Raw genomic sequence first — 19,028 nt, forward strand, 5'->3', positions numbered from 1 at the left:
CCAGCCAGGCTGCACAGGCAATTAACAGCCCGGAACAGACACGAGATGCTGCTCAGAATTCATGGACAGCATTAATAAGATGATTTATGAGTGTGATTTCTGCCCAGAGAAAATGTGCAGGTGTTCGGTGCTGTCTGCCTGTCCTCTCTTCCTGTCTTCTTCTCCCACCCCACCACTGGAGGGAAAAAAATACTTTTCCAACCAACCAGAAACACTCAGAAAACCCCACATTTTTCTTTTGAAAGTGTCACTTTTAACAACTCTTTTCAGTCCTTAGGGCAGCGCAGAGGAAGAACCAAACCAGCTCCAGAATTTCAGTCAAACTCCCCCAAATGTGAACACAGAGGACAAACTGCCCATGCTAAAAAAACTAATCTGCAGCTTGGGCTGATTCTGCCACCCTTAAATCTCTGCCAGTGGGAGAAACCTGTGGGAAGAGGGATCATTTGGGCTGGAACACCAAAAACACCTTGAAAATATCTTCAAATATATTGAAGAACTGCAGCATCAGGTGGGGAAGTGCTAAACCAGAGGGTGAGGGCTTGCAAAAAGTCTCATGTGGAGGACTTTTTGCAAGAAACCAAAAAAATGCTTCTGAACATGAGCATGGCTGGGTTTGGGAAAGGATTACATGTGCAGCACCCAGGAATGAGCTCAGAAATGCCCTCTTGCCCTGTGCTGCTGACATCTGGCACAGCTGGAAGGATTCCTGCACTGCTGGCTGGGGTTTTCTCACATGGATTTTGTGTTGCCTGTGCCAGGACCTGGTTATGGTGTTTGGACAGCCTGGCCTGGGGGTCTCACACCCTGCAGGGACACAGGGGACAGGGATGGCATCAGTGCAGGCAGGGCTGGAGCTCTGTCTGTCCCACACACAGGACAAGGAGGATCTTCAGGCAGAGCTGGGGTGGATCTGGGTGGCTCTGCCCCCTCCCCTGAGCCCCAGGGAGCAGCCAGGCCATTGTCACCTCCCAGAGGGCACAGAGGTGTGTCTGAAACCTTTCTGGGGAATTGCCAAGCCCTGAATTAACCAAGCTGCTGGCTAATTAATATTACAGAGTGAACATCCAAAGTGCAATGTTTGTAGTGCCGCTGATGCCTGGCTTTAAATCCCAGGTGATGCAGAGGTCTGTGTGTCCCTTCCCAAAACATCACACAGAGCATTTGATGGTTTTAATGCCAATCTCGTTTTTTAGGAGCATTTTTTCTTGAAGGGCAGAGAGGCACAAACACCTGAGCCTGCCAGGGCCAGGGAGCCCCAAAAAAGCTCCAGGTGTGATTGTGGATGGAAGCTCTGGGACAGCTTGGACTTTTCTTGAAGGTGATTCTTTCAACGAGCATCTGGGAGCTGGAAATACTCTGCCAGGTTTTTGGGACATTTTTTTAAAGCAAGGATAGGGAAAGATGACAACCAGCCCAAGGTTTTAGTGAATGATGTGTCAGGGAACTCATCGCTAAAATGAGATGTTCTGAACGAGGCAGCCCGTGCTGGGTTTTGCTGGAATTATCCTTCAGGATGGAGTGTGGAACCCCCCCTGTCCCTGTGCCCCGGGCTGCGCTCTGGGATCTGGATTTGGGGCAAAACCCGCGTGGTTCGGGTCCGTGCGGGGCAGAGCGATGGCTCCGGCTGCACCGCCGGGGGGGTCCCCTAGGTGTCCCCATTCCAACGGGATTCCAGCTGGCTTTCCATGTCCCCATTCCAACGGGATTGCCAGCCGGTTTATGTCTCCATTCCAACGGGATTCCAGCCGGTTTATGTCCCCATTCCAACGGGATTCCAGCCGGTTTATGTCCCCATTCCATTCGGGATTCCAGCTGGCTTTCCATGTCCCCATTCCAACGGGATTCCAGCCGGTTTATGTCCCCATTCCAACGGGATTCCAGCCGGTTTATGTCCCCATTGCATTCGGGATTCCAGCCGGTTTATGTCCCCATTCCAACGGGATTCCAGCCGGTTTATGTCCCCATTGCATTCGGGATTCCAGCCGGTTTATGTCCCCATTCCAACGGGATTCCAGCCGGTTTATGTCCCCAGTCCATTCGGGATTCCAGCCGGCTCTCCAGAGGCTTTGAGCCGCCTCCATGGGGAGGATGCGATGTCCCAGCGGACACGGCCTGGTCCCATCCCCGAAGCAGCGGCGGTGCGGGGTCCCCGCAGTTCCCGCAGTTCCCGGCGGCTGGAATCGCCGGCTCCGGCTGCTATCCCGGGTCAGGGGGAGCAGCATCGCGGCTCTGCTGCCCAGGCACGGCGGGATTCGGGTTTTTCGTGCGAGGCCGGGCCGGGCCGGGGCCATGGCTCCTTCCCTGCCTGGCTGGGCCGGGGTTTGCTTTCCTCGGCTCGGGATTGCGATCCCCTGGCTGGCTCCGCGGAGGGGCCGAGCCGAGCCGGGCCGTACCCGGGCTGAACCGTGCCACGATGACAGGGCAGAGCCTATCACAGCTGAGCCGTGCCGGTCAGGACGGACCTTGACCCGGCTGGGCAGTGCCGGGCCAGGGCAGAGCCGCGCCCAGGATGAACCGCGACAGTCTGGGCCGTGCCCTGTCTGTGACGTGCCCAGACCGAGCCGAGCCGTGCGGGGCGGTGCCGTGTCTGGACCGTGCCCTGTCTGTGCCGTGCCATTCCTGGACCGAGCCGTGCCGTGCCCTGTCTGTACCGTGCCATACCCGGGCCGAGCCGGGCCGTGCGGGGCCTTGCCCTGTCTCTGCCATACCCGGACCGTGCCCTGTCTGTCCCGTGCCATACCCGGGCCGAGCCGAGCCGTGCGGGGCCGTGCAGTGTCTCCGCCATACCCGGACCGTGCCCTGTCTGTCCCGTGTCATACCCGGGCCGGGCCGTGCAGTGTCTCTGCCATACCCAGACCGTGCCCTGTCTGTCCCGTGCCATACCCGGGCCGGGCCGGGCCGTGCGGGGCGGTGCCGGCCGGGCGGGCGGAGGGCTCTGCCGGCCAATGGCTCGGTCGCGGGCAGCCCAGCCCAGCCCAGCAGGTGGAGCGGCTCCGGCTCCATGTGCGCGGCTGGAGGCGGCCCCGGTGCCGGTCCCGCCTCGCCGCTCCCCGGGCGCGCAGCGAGCGAGCGGCTCCGTCCTGCCGGGGCGGCGGCTCCGGGGCCGCTCTCCGCGATGGCTTTCGCCAATTTCCGCCGCATCCTGCGCCTCTCCGCCTTCGAGAAGCGCCGCTCCAGGGAATACGAGCACGTCCGCCGCGACCTGGACCCCGGCGAGGTGTGGGAGGTGGTGGGCGAGCTGGGCGATGGAGCCTTCGGCAAAGTCTTCAAGGTGAGAGCTCCGAGGGCTCCGGGAGCAGCCGCGGGGCCGCCGCCCGGGCTCGGGGCGGCTCCGGCACGGCGGGGCCGGCTCCGCATCCCGTTAGCCGGGATGGGCACGGCACGGCTGGGCTGGGATCGCAGCGCTCCGGGGAGGAAGGGGAAAGGAGGGCGAAAAGCTTCCTGCTTTTTTTATTTCTTGCCTTTTTTTACTTTTTTTTTTTTTTTTTTTTTTTTTTTTTTACTTATTTTTTGTGGGGTTTGGGGTGTTTTTCTGTTTTTCGGTTTTTTTTTTTTTTTCTGTTTGTTTCTCTTTTCTGGGGTTTTGTTTTCGGTTTTTTGTTTCGTTTTGGTTATTTTTGTTTTGTTTTTGTTGTTGTTGTTTTTGAGGGTTTTTTATTTTATTTTTGCGGGGGGGGGGGGGGGTGTTTTTTTTTTTTTGTCGCCCCGAATCGCCCGGTTTTCAGAGCGATGCTTTTGTGAGCAGCCCCCGGCGCTCCCTGCCAAGCCCGCCGGTGCAATGAATGGAGGGAGGGAGGTTTCTTGGAAGTCGGCGCTTCCAGGGCTGTCTCCAAGTGTTTCCCGAGTCCTCGTCGCTCACAGGGGAGGAAAAGCTCCGCTGCCGGCAGGAAAAGCTCGGGAGGGCCGAAGGAGCCGGCTCCGTGCTGTGAATGTTTAACCCCGGCTTTAGGGACGGGGGCTTGGAGGAGCAAAGATCCCCCGAACTTTGCTCTCCAAAGCAGCGCTGTCCCTGCTGTGTGCTGGCAGGGGACGGGTCTGGGGTGCAGGACCCTGAACACACCTGTGTGACAGGAGCCGCTCGGAATGGGGATGGGAATGGGAATGGGAACCGCCTCTCGGGCAGCCGGGGCTGGATGGCCTCCTTAGATCACCTGAGAAGGCATTGCCTTTGGAAAAATGAGAAATAAACAGGGCAGGAAGGGAGGCAGGTGACTGCGGGTCAGGACAGGGGGATTTCGTGTTTGTTTCTCGTCTCTGTCACGGTATTTGACAGAAACTCTAAAAAACTGAGTGCTAAATACCCATTTTTAGTGAAGGATCCTATCTTCTAATAAAACACAGTTCCTAAAAATGGTATTTAAATCCCTTCTCCATTTATCCTTCCGAAAGCAGCATCAGTAGAAATTCTGTTGCCATTCTGCTCTGTGAGGTGCATTGGAGACACATTTATGTGTAGCAACACTCACTCATGGATGATTCCGTGCTTTTATTTGCTCAAGTTTCTCAAACAGTGACAGGAGCCAGGTAAACAGTGTAAAATAACTTCAGTGGCCTCTGAGAGAAAGGAAAATTTAAATAATTATTTAAATGCTTTCTATTTAAAACATGTACAATGTACCCAAAGTAGGTGACTTAGAGAATAAAGCTGCTTTAGAGGTGGCTGGTTTGGTTTTTAGCCTGAATGCCTCAGTTATTAACCCCAGCCTCACAAGAAAAGCATTGTCAGAGTAACTTTATTACTGTAGGTAAAGAATGTCAGCCTGTCAGGCAATAACAGCTCATCCCCAGCTCTTTTCATCCCCATTTTGACACAAATGAGAATGAAAATGTCCCAGTGGACACCGTGTGTTTACAACCAGAAGTTGTAAACCTTCTGGAATATTCAGGCAAATTTTTGCTTTTGGGGAGTTTTAACCCTGTCAGGCAGGGTGGGGTTTAACATCGTGCCAGAAATCAAAGGGTTACTTTATTGTATTTAGCAACATTTTACTTCACCATTGCTTTGATGTTTTCTCCACCTGTTCTCCATTCCATCTGGCAAAAGGTCATGGCTAGATTTGGAATTCTCATCCAAGAGTTTGTTCATTTAAAAACCCCAAGTTATTTGGGGGTGCTGTGCTATAAATCTTTATTTTATAATGATTAACAATCCTTATAAATCCTTATTTTAGGATTATTAACTGGAGACATATTTTCCCTTCACCAAAAGTGTTTGTTTTTGTTGTCTCCTTTTGCTTTTTTATATCTGGGGTGGGGATGAGTGTAAGGTGGGATGTGAAAGAAGGGGTTTGCCCTCTTGTGCTGCTCAGATGCCAAAAAATCAGCTTAAAACTCACCACAAAATCAGCTGAATAGCTCACCAAAAATTGCAGAATAACCCCCCAAAAATTGCAGAATAACCCACCAAAACCACAGCAGCTGAACAACCCCCCTGTGCTCCAGGAGAGCGGTGGCACCCAAATTCAGAGAACAACTTGAATCATTCTCTTGACCCTAAAATCAATTTAATTTTCTCACTGAAGGCACTGCCTGGAGCGAGGCTGAGTGTCTACAGGGCCCCGAGGTTTCCAGGATGTTGGAGTGAGTTCCTGCCCATTTTCCAGCCCTTTTCCACGCCCGGAAGCGTGGGGAGGTGACGGGATCCTGAGCTGCATCCTGCCCCGTGTGCCATCTGCTGTGTCCCCTTGGAAAGGGCTGAGCAGGGCTTTGTTCTCTGGGCACTCAGACCTGGCACAGGCCGAGGTGTGGAGAGATGGAAACGCGGGCTGGGTTTGGGAGGATTTGGGTTTATGGGGCTGGGTGTGAGCAGAGCTCGGGGATTTGGGGTATTCCTGCCCTGTGGGATCCTGTCTGGAGCTCAGACAAAGCTGAGCTGGCTTCTCACAGTGTTTCCAAAAGTAGGACAGGCTGCATTTAAATACTCATTAATTAAAAAGAATGAAATTTATAGTGGAGTCTGGATCCTACACAGCAGACCTAAAAAACCTGCGGCCAGCAGAAACTGGGCCTGGGATTTCCCTGTTTTTATAGAAAGTCTTTTTGCAGCAGAAGAGGATCTGCCTGCGTGAGGAACCAGTTGAACAGAGGGCAATGAAGCTGAAAAGTACAAGGGGGTGGGGAGGAAATGTTCCTTTCTAGCTCCTATTCTGTGAATGCCGTGGCCTTGGCAGGGCCAGGGGTGCACTGAGGACAGGGTGGCAGCCCAAAGGTGACCAAGCTTTGGCACCACCTCATCCCAAGCTTGTTAAATGGATGATCCTAAATCCAATAGTCAGGATCTGTGGTCAGTGGGAAGGCTCCAGCCCACCCAGGGTTGGGGTCTGTAAAGTTCCTCAGACTTCCCAAGCTGCCTTAGAAGAAAAACAGAGTTACTTTCCTGGAAAGACACCTAAAATACTGTTTATAAACCCAGAGGATCTGTGCTGCCACTTCAGAAAAGAAAAAAGCAGAGTTATTTTCCTGGAAAAACGTCTAAGATAGCACCCATAAACCCTGAGGATCTGCGTTGCCACTTCAGGAAAGAAAAGAAAAAGGCAGAGTTATTCTCCTGGAAAAACACCTAAAATACTGCTTATAAACCCAGAGAATCTGTGTTGCCACTTTGGAAAAGACAAGAAAAGAGAAAAAAGCAGAGTTATTCTGGGAAAACACCTAAGATAGCACCCATAAACCCAGAGGATGTGTGCTGCCGCTACAGAGCTGTCATCCTTGGAGGCACAAGTGGCAGTGGCAACCCCTGGGCTCTCGGGGAAGATGCTCAGGGTGGAACCAGCAGTGCAGGAGCCCCTGCATCCCCTCTCAGCCCTGCAAACTGAGCATTCCCTGCCCTGTTAATGCCCCCAGGAAGGGATGCCCATGTGGGCATGGGCAGCTCCTGGCTTGCAGGGGCTCCTCTGGCTGCTGGGGCACGGCCTGAGCCCCCCTGCTTTTCCCTGGGGATTGTTTTGGTTCCAGAGCCCCCTGCTTTTCCCTGGGGATTGTTTCCCCTGCCTTTCCCTGGGATTGTTTCCCCTGCCTTTCTCCTGGGGATTGTTTTGGTTCCAGAGCCCCCTACCTTTCTCCTGGGGATTGTTCTGGGGTTAGAGCCCCCTGCCTTTCTCCTGGGGATTGTTTCCCCTGCCTTTCTCCTGGGGATTGTTTCCCCTGCCTTTCTCCTGGGGATTGTTTCCCCCTGTGTCTCTCCCAGGGATTGTTTTGGTGCTCCTGAGAAGCGCTATCTGCCCTGCCCAGGGCTGCCCATGGGAACAGTGGCTCCGATAAGGCAGGGTGGGGACAGGCTGCCCTGGGGGGGGTTATTCACTGCATCCCTGCAAATCGCCTGCACACAGCTCCATCCCCGCTCAGCAGCGCCTCTTTTGTGCCCTGGGTGTCCTCTCCCCTCCAAAAAAAGGCGAGTTTTGGGTTATCTGATGTGCTGAGGGCTATCGGTGCTGTGCATGCTGCGGGCTGGAAATGTGGCTTTGAAAAAGGGGTCATGAAAGGCTGATTGTTGGGTGGCGCAGCTGCTGCAGCAGCACTGGGGCTGTTTGTGGGCACCAGGGTGGCCCTGGCACCACAGACGCCCCTGCTCATCACCCCAGCCTGCCCCACTCGTGGTTGGCTCAGTGATGCAGGCTCAGCTCTTGGTTTGATCCACAGAGGAGCAGGGTTAGGTGGGATTTTGGGAAGGGATTGTTCCCAGAGCAGCTGTGGCTGTCCCTGGATCCCTGGCAGTGCCCAAGGGACACCTGGCTAGGGCTTGGAGCCACCTGGGACAGTGCAAGGTGTCCCTGCCCAGGGCAACAAAATGAGCTTTAAGGTCCCTTCCAGCCCAAATCGTTCTCTGATTCTGCACTTTAATTCCTGGAAAGGGTGTCACAGAGATGTTAATCAGAGAGTTAACTTTGAGAAAGAAAAGGGAAGGAAAACAGAAACAGGGGAAGTTTGAGCTGATTGGCCATAGAAATGTAAGATCAGATCGTGATCTTGTCCTTTAGAACTGCTGAAGGGTTTGCTTAAAATGTTTTTGCTCGGTAAGGAGGAATGGGAAGGTTTAACAATGTTAAACCTGGCTGAGCTTTAAACCTGATTTTTCACTTGCAGCTGATGGGAACGTGGGATGCTGTGTCCCTGCTGCAGCCCTGTGCTCTGTGCCTGTCTCTGTGTGACAGGGGACAGGGACAGCTCTCCATGGCCTAAATATTTGGGCAATGACTTCAGTGGCACAGCCCAGATCCTGGCAGTGCTGCTGCCAGGAGAGCTCAGATCAGCCTTTCACCCTCAGCACGTGGCAGTCGCTGCCCAGAAAAACTCCTCCCTGATTTTGTAAATGTTTTGTCTCCTGAGAATCCAGTTTCCCTGGACAAGAGGTTCTTGTTCTGTCCGTGGGGTGCTCCTGTAGATGTGGGGCTCTCAGGTGTCTGGGTGTCCCCAGGGGCTCTGGGGGTGGCCGTGCTGTGTCCCCATGCCCTGGCACTGCCAGCCTGAGTGCACAGGGAGCAGAGATGGAGCAGGGCACGCTGTGCTCCCGTGGGAAAGGAGGGGGCAGCTCCCCAAGGGCAGGCTCTGGATGTGCCACCCCGGGCTGGGGCTGGACGGGGCAGCGTGTCCCTGGCACAGAGCACAGCCAGGGCTCTGTTCCTGCTGCAGCTGCTGCCTCTGCTTCTCTCTGGCTGGGGAAAAGCCCCTCGGTGCCACCTCCCTCCCAGGCAGCACAGGGACCTCGTGTGACTGTGCTCGCAGGGCTGTGAGGATGGGGGACGAGACGAGGATCTCACTCCACGTTTCAGAAGGCTGATTTATTATTTTATGATATATATTACATTAAAACTATGCTAAAAGAATAGAAGAAAAGGTTTCATCAGAAGGCTGGCTAAGAATAGAATAGCAAAGAATGATCACAAAAGTTTGTGGCTTGTACTCTCTGTCTGAGCCAGCTGACTGTAATTGGCCATTAATTAGAAACAACCACATGAGACCAATCCCAGATGCACCTGTTGCATTCCACAGCAGCAGATAATCATTGTTTGCATTTTGTTCCTGAGGCCTCCCAGCTTCTCAGGAGGAAAAATCCTGAGGAAAGGATTTTTCATAAAAGATATCTGTGACGACCTTGCTGGCATTTCTCACCTCCTGTCCCCAGGGCTCCTGTCTTGATTTGCTCTCTGTGGTGTCTGGAGAGGTGGCACAGGCAGAGAAAGAGGAGGCTGTGCCCATCACCTGCTCTTGGTTTTCCCCACAGCTGGCTCTGCTGCTCCTGCCCTGTATTCCTCCTGCCAAGGGCAGTGCCAGCAGTGCTGGGCAGCGCTGGGGACAGGGAAGAGCTGAGTGTTGTATTGCCCTGCCAGGACCTTGCTGAGCTGGTGCTTTCCAGCCCAGTGAGGGAGGGCTGCCAGGGCCAGCCCTGCCAGGGCCAGCCCAAACCCCTTCCCTGGGTGTCTCAGCCATCCAGCCCCTGCTCCCACAGCCCTCTGTGCACCAAGCTTGGAGCAGGGAGTTGCTAGGAAACTCAGAACTGCCTGAAAGGCTTTTCCCCTCTATTTTTTAGTTATTTTCCCAATGTTGTGGTGTTGTCTGCATGCAGACAGGGCCAGGAATGCTCCCTTGGAGCACAGTGCTCTTCCAGGACTGGTGATTTGAAGGATGCTTGGGCCTCTCAACTATCAGGCATGAGAAAATTCACTTTGATTTGAGAAATGAGGGGTTAGCTGCTGAATGATTGATTATGTTTATGGCATTTGGATGGAAGGGGAAAACTGGAAATTCCTTTTTGATGCACAGAAGGTTGTAGGTGCAACAGGAAACATTTGATAAATAATGTTTACTAATTTGTTCTAATGAACAATAAATATTGCAGAATCACTGCAATCAGAACCTTTTGTCCATGCTGTAAATCCATCCATTTTCATTAGAATAAATTCAGAGCAAAATTGGGCATTGTCACTCTTTAATTTTAGGCTGAAGATGCTGGGTCGGGGTGGAACTTCCCTCTCCCCAAACCTTGCCTGTTTATTTGCACGGCCCAGGAGCTGTGCTGCTTTCTGTGGGTGTTCCAGCAGCCCCAGCCCCCTGTCTGTGCCTCTGTGGCCTTTGGGTGCAAGCTCTGGAACATCACGTGCAGCTCTCTGGGCTTCTCCTCTCTGCCCCCTTTGCTGAGGGCCAGCAGAGGTGTTTGTGCTGAGCTTTGGTCACACTTTTGTTTGGCAGAGCTGCCCAGGGGCTGTGGCTGGAGCTGAGCTCTTTGCTGGGGCTGCTTTACTGCCCTCAGCTTCTCTAACCAAAGGAAGGCATTTCTGCTTTTCAGTGTTTTTTTTATTTAACGGTTTTTGGGGTGTTTCATAAGCCACTTCCCCTTCCCTCTTGCTGAAATGTTGCCACAGCTGCCGGAGCAGCAGGGCTGGGCCTGGGCTGTGCTGGGCCTGGGCCTGGGCCCGGGCTGGGGCTGTGCTGCTGTGCCCTGCCCAGGAGTCACCAACTACTCTTTGGTGGCACCTGGGCATGAATCCAGCATTTCAACAAAACCCCAAATAGGATTCTTTATGGTTCTAGGGTGCCTGATAGGCTTGGAAGCCATGGAATGGTTTGGGATGGAAGGGACCTTAAAGCTCATCTCATTCCACCCCTGCCATGGCAGGGACACCTCCCACTGTCCCAGGTGGCTCCAAGCCCATCCAGCCTGGCCTGGGGCACTGCCAGGGATCCAGGGGCAGCCACAGCTGTGCCAGGGCCTGCACAATTCCTTCCCCAAATCCCATCCATCCCTGCTCTGTCAGTGTGAAGCCATTCTCTGTTTCCATCACTCCCATTCCTGGGGAACACTCTCTCTATTTTTAATTTTTTTTCTGCCCTTCAGGCACTGGAAGGCCCCAATGAGATCACCCCAAAGCTTCACTCCTCCAGGTAGAACAGCCCCAGCTTTCCCAGCCTGTCTCCATTCCTGCTCCATTGATTATCTGACAGCACCACGAGCACTGACTCAAGCCTGGCCATTCTGTGTTTGTTTATTGATACAGGGAGGTTCATGAGGAGGCAATTAATCAGGGGCAATTAACCATGATGTAATCCCTGGGAATCACATGAGGGATCAGGAGTGGGGTGGGACAGGCCCAGCTATCACCCCACAGTTGAGCATCCCTGGTTTCTCCAGGTTCCTCCTGGGGCTCCAGCCTGGTGACATCTGCAGCATCAGCTCTCCTGGCATGGGGACAAGGAGGGGAGGAAGAGCTGACACAGAAATTTGGTGGCATGGCACCTGTGGGGATGACCCCGTGGCCTGGGGTGCAAAGGAGCTGAATGAGGCCCTTGGGGAGCTCTCAGTTCTGCTTTTTGTGCCAGTGAGAGTTCAGGGAGGGTTTTCCTCTGCCTCACCTAGAAACTGGCCGTGCTGAACCCTCCAGCCTTCCCCTCGTGGGTTCTTGCAGGGCTTAAAATAGTTCCTGTGTTTGTCACGCTGGGATTTCACAATAGCTGCGGGGTGAGTCACAGGCAGAGGCCAAAGAGCCACTTCTGTCACCTGGGCAGGCACCTCTCAGCCCTGGGATCCACAAAAACCAGCAGAGCTTTCCCTCTGAGGAGCAATCCTGCTCATCCCCTGTCTCCTGGTGTTCCAGGGGTTGGGCAGCACCCCCTGTGCCCCAGGGCTCTCAGGGAAATCCTTTCCCTGGTTCCTGCTGGATTCCTGTGTGGCTCTCTGCTGTCTCTCAGTTTACTGAGTAACTTTTATGTGACGTTTGTGGAATGCACAAATTCCAGCCCTGCTCCTGTCCCCGTTCCCACTTCTGTCACCTGGGCAGGCACCTCTCACCCCTCAGATCCACAAAAACCCAGCAGAGCTTTCCCTTTGATGGGAAATCCTGCTCATCCCCTGTCTCCTGGCATCCCAGGGGTTGGGCAGCACCCTCTGTGCACCCTCTGTGTCTCCCTCTCAGGGACATGCTTTCCCCTGTTTCCTGCTCCTCTCTCTCAGTTTACTGAGTAACTTTTATGTGACATTTGTGGAATGCACATTCCAGCCCTGCTCCTGCACTGACCTGTCACCATTGACTTGCTCAGGGGCTGCTGGTGGCCACGAGGGGATTTTGGGGTTGAAATGACTGTAATGAACCCCCTGGAGTTGAGCAGCGCCTCCTGGGCACTGTGCTGGCAGCTCTCTGCTTGGGTTTCTTATTTTTGGCGCTAATTAGCACCCTAAGGACAAATTATCTGTGGGTTTGAAATGTCCAGGAGTGGAGGAGCTGAAGATGGAACTGGCATCCAGCAGCCTCAAGCTGCACCAAGGCTTGGATATTAGGTTGGACAGGTTGGATATTAGGAAAAAGTTTTTACAGAAAGGGTGATAAAGTTCTGGAATGTTCTGCCCGGGGAGGTGGTGGAGTCACCATCCCTGGGTGTGTTTAACAAAGCCTGGATGTGGCACTGGGTGCCAGGGTTTGGGTGAGGTGCTGGGGCTGGGTTGGACTGGATGGTCTTGAAGGTCCCTTCCAACCCGGTGATTCTGTGAATTCTGTGTGTGATTGTGTGAATTCTGTGTGTAGTTCTGTGTGATTCTCTGTAAATTCTGTGTGTGATTCCACGTGTGATTCTCTGATTCTGTGTAATTCTGTGCGTGGATTCTGTGTGTGAATTCTGTGAGTGATTCTGTAAATTCTCTATGTGCATTCTGTGAATTCTGTGTGTGGATTTTGTGTGTGATTCTGTGAATTCTGTGTGTGATCCTCTGTGAATTCTGTGTGTGATCCTCTGTGAATTCTGTGTGATTCTATGAATTCTGAGAATTCTGTGAGTGATTCTGTGAATTCTGTGTGTGATTCTCTGTGAATTATGTGTGTGATTCTATGAATTCTGAGAATTCTGTGAGTGATTCTGTGAATTCTGTGTGATTCTCTGAATTGTGTGTGAGTTCTGTGTGTGATTCTGTGCATTCTGTGTTTGATTCTGTGTGATTCTGTGAATTCTGTGAGTGATTCTGTGTGTGATTCTGTGCATTCTGTGAGTGATGCTGTGAGTGATTCTGTGAATTCTCTGTGACTCTGTGCATTCTGTAACCCCTGTCCATCCCAGCTCACACGATGCAGAGATGCAGAGGTGCCTCTGCCCTGGCCCCTGCCCCAGGCGGGCACAGGGGGCTCCCAGCTGCTCCCCAGGGGTGCAGCCATAGCAGCGAGCCAGGCTGGGCTGTGGTCCCCCCCCCAACCCAATGTGCAGCCCCTGGCCCGGCCCAGCCCCCTGCCCTGCTCCCGGCTCTCCCCAGCATCCTGCAGGGCTGGGCTGGCAGGGCCCCTCCGCGGGGAGCAGAGCTCCAGGGGAAGCCCCACCTCTTCTCACAATATTTACTTCCCCTGCTTGGAGCTCTCCCAGCTCTGCGAGTGCGGAGCGAACACAGTGGGGCACTTCTGGCTGCTGTTTGGAAGGGCTGAGCTTCTCCCCGTGCCCCTTCCACGTTTCCCCCTGCCCTGCCCTCTGTGTGAGAGCCTCTGCTGCTGGCTGGGTGAGAACCCAGCTGGGCTGAGCTAAAGAAACCCCCTAATTTCTCCCGAAAGCAGCAGGATCTGCTGGCCTGAGCGTGGGCAGGGAGCCCAGATGGAAATGGATTTGTCCCCTGTGTGAGGACAGGGCTGTCCCTGCCAGCTCCTGGAATGCAGCAACGCTTCAAAACACAGCACAGATCCCTCGTGTTCCTCCCTCTGCTGAATGATTTGCCCGATATTCCTTCCTGCCTGCCCAGCTGTCCCTTGGTGCGTGTGGCAGTGTCACCCAAGCTGTGTGAAGCTGTTCAGGGGGGTTTGTGGTGTTTGCAGCAGGGATTCATCCTCCTGTGAGCTCCCCTGAGGGTTTTCCAAACACAGAGATGGAAACTGCAGAGTGGGGAGAAGGGTCACGAGCAGAGCTTTGTGACGGTGTTCACAGGGGTCTGAGGATGAGGGGAGAGATGAGGATCTGACTCCATGTTTCAGAAGGCTGATTTATTATTTTATGATATACATTACATTAAAACTATACTAAAAGAATAGAAGAAAGGATTTCATCAGAAGGCTGGGTAAGAATAGGATAGCAAAGAATGATAACAAAGGTTTGTTATCATTCCAAGCCAGCTGACTGTGATTGGCCATTAATTAGAAACAACCAAGATGGGCCAATCCCAGATGCACCTGTTGCATTCCACAGCAGCAGATAATCAATGTTTGCATTTTGTTCCTGAGGCCTCTCAGCTTCTCAGGAGGAAAAATCCTAAGGAAAGGGTTTTTCATAAAAGTTGTATGTGACAGAGCTTGGCTGGCTCCTCCAGGGGTTCCATCCACAGTGGGAATTGTTGCCCTGGGGGAGAGGGGAGGAAAAGATGGGAGGAGGTGGAATTGTGGGGAGCAGTGGGTGAGCTGCTGACTCAATGAGCTGCTGGGAATGTCTGGATGCTCCTGAGTCAGCAGCTCCTGTCTCACCCCTCTGCCACGGGTGACACATCTCCTGCTGCAGCTGGGCTGTGGATTTTACAAATTTTACACAATCACTTAGGTTGGAAAAGGCTTTCAGCATCATCAGATCCAGGCTGTGCCCCATCCCCACCAAGTGCCACCTCCAGAAATTCCTGGGAAACTCCATTGATGGGCTCTCCAAACCTCCCTGGGCAGTTCCAGTGCCTGAGCCCCTTTTCCATGGGGAAATTCCTGCTGTGCCCACCCTGAGCCTGCCCTGAGCCCCCTTTCCATGGGGAAATTCCTGCTGTGCCCACCCTGAGCCTGCCCTGAGCCCCCTTTCCATGGGGAAATTCCTGCTGTGCCCACCCTGAGCCCCCTTTCCATGGGGAAATTCCTGCTGTGCCCACCCTGAGCCTGCCCTGAGCCCCCTTTCCATGGGGAAATTCCTGCTGTGCCCACCCTGAGCCTGCCCTGAGCCCCCTTTCCATGGGGAAATTCCTGCTGTGCCCACCCTGAACTCCCCTGGCCCAGCCTGAGCTGTTCCCTCTCCTCCTGTCCCTGTCCCTGGGAGCACGGTGCCATCCCCACCTGGCTGCACTCTCAGATAGATCTTGGTTGGATTATCTGCATGTTCAGGATTTCTAGTAATTCACCTGTGGTATCATCAGAGAACTTCTGCACTTTGAGGTTTCCTTGCTTCCTTTTTTCTCCCCATGCTACAGACAACAGGGTGCATCTCCTTCCCTCAAGGCTTCCCTCTCCCTGTGATGGGAAGTGGTTTGGCTTTGGAGCCCGGAGGGAGGAAGGAGGACCCGGGCACTCTGTGGGCAGCTTTGGGAAGCAGAAATGGCCCTGCAAGTTCCCTCCTGGTGAGATGGCTGGGGCCAGCCAAGCTGAGCAGGAACTGGAGCTCTTTAATTTACAGGAACCATCCATGGAATGGGCAGTGTTAAAAGCCCCCTACACTTTAGAGCATTTTGTGGCAGATATTTCTGAGTTGCTGTGCACATTTCAATCCTAATGCTTGGCTTGCTGGGCTGTGAGCGCACACAGACAGCTCAGCTTGCCATCACCATAAAATAAAATAATTGGACTCAATAAATGGAAGTTTTCTTCAACATCAATAAAAAGGGAGTTTTCAACATAGCAGAGGGCAACTTTTTATATTGATAAATTAATTTATCAACATATTGTAATAAATTAATATTTATAACAATAAATATTAATTTATGGTGATAAATATTTATTATTAAATTTATCACATTTATCACATATATTGTGATAAATGTGATAAATGTTAAAATACCAGTGATAAATGTTAAAAACCCACAACCCAAAGCTGCTCCAGGGTGGAGTGCCCATCCCTGGAGGAGTCCAGGGAGCAGATTCCAGAGCTCAGCAATTTGCTGCTCCTCACTTTCTCTGCACTCACCCCGATTTCCCTTCCAGGCCAAGAACAAGGAGACGGGAGCTCTGGCAGCTGCCAAGGTCATCGAGACCAAGAGTGAGGATGAGCTGGAGGATTACATGGTGGAGATTGAGATCCTGGCCACCTGTGACCACCCCCACATCGTCAAACTGCTGGGAGCCTTCTACTGGGATGGCAAACTCTGGGTAAGGCTGGGCTGGCACATCCTGCCCCTGGCATGGTGAACAAACCCCTGTCTGGAGCTGCTTGAGCATCAGAAATGAGTCAGGAGCTCACTCTGTGCTCAGGGCCTGGATTTTCCCTGATGTCCTCATCACCAAACTCTCTTCTTGCTAAAGCTGCTGGTAAAAACCCAAGGGAGGGCCAAGGGATTTCACAGGGAACTCGGAGTTGGGTTTTTTTCCCACCATGAAGAGTTTGTAAAGGGAGAAAAAGCATCACCAGTAAGTTCCCCTCTCTTTTAAAGCACCAGCTGGAAGGGAGACTCTTCCAAGTGATTTTCAGGATTTGGGGCTGATTTGGGGCTCAGCCCCTGCAAAGCAGAGGCACCTGATAGCCAGAGCTGCATTGTGGAGGGGCAGGAACATAAAATGCAGTGGAGTGGGTTGGTGCAGGGGCTGGAACAGCAGGTTCCTGCAGCTCTCTCCCCTAGCCCAGCAGGTTTATAGATGGTTTTTGATTTCCCCTGCCTGCTGTTCTCTCAGAGTGGTGAAAGCTTCAGAGGAAGCCGTGTGTGAGAGGCAGCAGAGGAAGCTGAGTGTGAAACGCTCCTTCCTGTGCTCTGTGCAGGGCATGGAGGGGCTGGGGGAGTGAGCCCTTGGGTGCTCAGCTCTGTGCCTGGGTGAGGATTGTGGAAATCAGGTGAACAGGAGCATTTCCAAACCCATCTCCTCAGTTCATCTGCTCCTCCTTGAACCACAGGAAGTCAGGAGAGTGGCAGAGGGTGCATTCAGCAGCTCTGCTGCTTCTTCCTTCCTGTTTTTAACGTCTCAGATACCTCTGTGGCCTCCCTGGGTAGATTTAACAGAGTTAAAGAGGAGATCTCAGCTTGTGGGGCTTGCCTGGTGTGAGCTGGGCTGTTGGAGCTGCCAGTCCCTGCCTGTGGTGCCAATCCCAGCCTGGCTCCAGCAGTGCAGGAGGGGGATGTTTCATTGGGCTGGTTCAGCAGCACCTTCTGCACTGTCAGCACGTGTTTTCTTGGTTAAAAATCCATGGCTGAAGACCCTGAGCCCTGTGGAACACCCAGCTTGCAGTGCTGGAGTGTTTCTGCTCTCTCTTCTGCTCTCGAGGGAGCTGAGCTGTCCCGTTGGTATTTTGGATGGATTCTGAGCCCTGGCTATGTTAAGAGCAAGGTAAATATGTACTCTGTGAGGAAGGGAAGGACAAACATCCCTCCTAGGACTGGGATTTGGATGGATTGCAAGTGCAGCAGGATTAATCTGGGCTGAAGTAAAAAGGCAAACACAGCCTGAGCCGGGGTGAGAGATGAGGCTGCTCCAGCTGCCACCCTCTCTGGCTTCACCTCCCTGCCCTGCTCTGAAATGTCAGCCCCATCCCTGCCACGGGGAGCTTTGCCTTCCCTCCTTCCTTCATTCCTGGAGGAACAGGGATCGCAGAGTTCCTTTGTGACCTGCCAAGATTAAACTCTGCCACAGGAGCCTCCTGTCTGGGGCTCCCCACCAGGGCAGGCTCTGGGCTTCTGTCAAACCCTCCCTGCAGCCCCAGCATTGTTCTGGGAGCAGGATCCTTCTCTTTATCTCGTTTTTGGAGCAGCATTTGCATTTCAGTGCTCAGGCTGGTTTTATTAATGCTCCAGTGTTTCCCTGGCTTGGAGGGGAGTCATTAAGCCAGGCTGGTTTATTTCTGCAGGGCTTTTAGTCCCCACCAGATTTTCCCTGAAGTCAGAACCTTCCTCTGCTTGGTGACCAGTGCTGCTGGGGAAAATCTGCATCCAAACATAAAGAGCAGCTTTTATTGCTCTGCCCACATCCCTTCCTCGTTGCTGTCTGTGCAGTTGTTTGGAACAGCATTTTCCTGCAGCATTTGCATGCTGGATTCTCAGATAAAACCTCTGGGGGTGCCTGTCTGGTCAGGAACCCTCTGTGGCTCCCTTGCTCCTCACAGCCCAGCGTGGAAAGGGAATATTCCAAGTGAGCAGCTCCAGATGTGCCCAAGCTCCTGGGCGGCAGCAGCTTGAATAATTCACAGTGCCACAAGCTCTTCCTAAATCACTGTGGCTGTTCTTTCCTTGGGGAAATGTGTGAGGAGCCCTCTGCTCCCCCTCTGAGCTGGGTCAGGTCCCCCTGGCTCTGCCAGGCTCCTCTTTGTGCTCCAGCAGCCAGGAGGGGAGATGAAATGAAATATTTATGGAGCAAAAGACCTTTCTGTGCAAGGGGAAATGGCTCATCCTCCTGCAGCTGCTCAGAAATCCTCAGCACTGAAAGGAAAGCACAAACCAGAGAGTTTCTCTGGGTTTTATGCCTGGTTTTTAAGTGTAAAAGGAGGAAAACCCCAATTCTTGTGTGGGATGGAGCACAGCCCACTGTGAGCAAGGGTTGGGAGAGCACCAGTGAGTTCCCAGGGATAAATCTGGTGGGATAACAGCATCCAGCATGAACTTTCTTGGCATTTAAATCCTCAGCAGAGAGGCTATGCCCTGCCAGCAGCTCCTATCTCGTTCCATCCCCCTCCACCTCCTTTCCTTTGCTCGTGGCAGAGGCCAAGGAGTCTTGTGCTGCTTGAAAACAGCCCAGGGGAGCTGCAGAACTGCCCTGGTGGGAGCTTTCAGGATTTTATTTTATTTTTATTACAAGCCCCGTGGCATTTCATGTTCTTTTGCATAAATCCTGGCTGCTGGAAATGGGGGCACTGAATGAAAGCTGAGATTCTCATGCTTGCTTTTAAAGAGTTGGTTTGAGTCCTTGTGGCTGGGACACATTTTAAATTCTCTTTTCCTGCACTGTGATGCAGGACTTGGAAACACAGAAGCAAATCCCCCTCACCCAATATAACACAGCTTTTAAAATGGACTTTTTAAAGTTATTTGTGGCTTAGGAACGGGGCTGAGAGGGGGTTTGCTTGCTTTGAACAGGATTTTCCCTGATAATTATTACAGCATGGGAAAGGAGCACAACAACAGCTCTTGTGTTTTGTGTCCCTCTCGAGGGCTGCGTGGTTGGGAGTCTTTTTTTCCCCCTTCCAAAACA

General features: G+C 52.9%; 1 protein-coding gene across 1 annotated transcript in view; it reads left to right on the top strand.

Moving 5' to 3' along the window:
* Positions 1-3,047: 3,047 nt before the first annotated feature.
* STK10 (serine/threonine kinase 10) overlaps positions 3,048-19,028 on the top strand; it is a 41,529-nt gene continuing 25,548 nt past the window's right edge. Inside the window, exons 1-2 of the mRNA XM_058034674.1 lie at positions 3,048-3,274; positions 15,843-16,007. Coding sequence (XP_057890657.1) covers positions 3,119-3,274; positions 15,843-16,007 — 321 coding nt within the window. The 5' untranslated portion in view covers positions 3,048-3,118. The remainder of the gene's footprint in view (positions 3,275-15,842; positions 16,008-19,028) is intronic.

The sequence above is a fragment of the Melospiza georgiana genome, chromosome 15 (assembly GCF_028018845.1).
Source record: "Melospiza georgiana isolate bMelGeo1 chromosome 15, bMelGeo1.pri, whole genome shotgun sequence".
Lineage (NCBI taxonomy): Eukaryota > Metazoa > Chordata > Aves > Passeriformes > Passerellidae > Melospiza > Melospiza georgiana.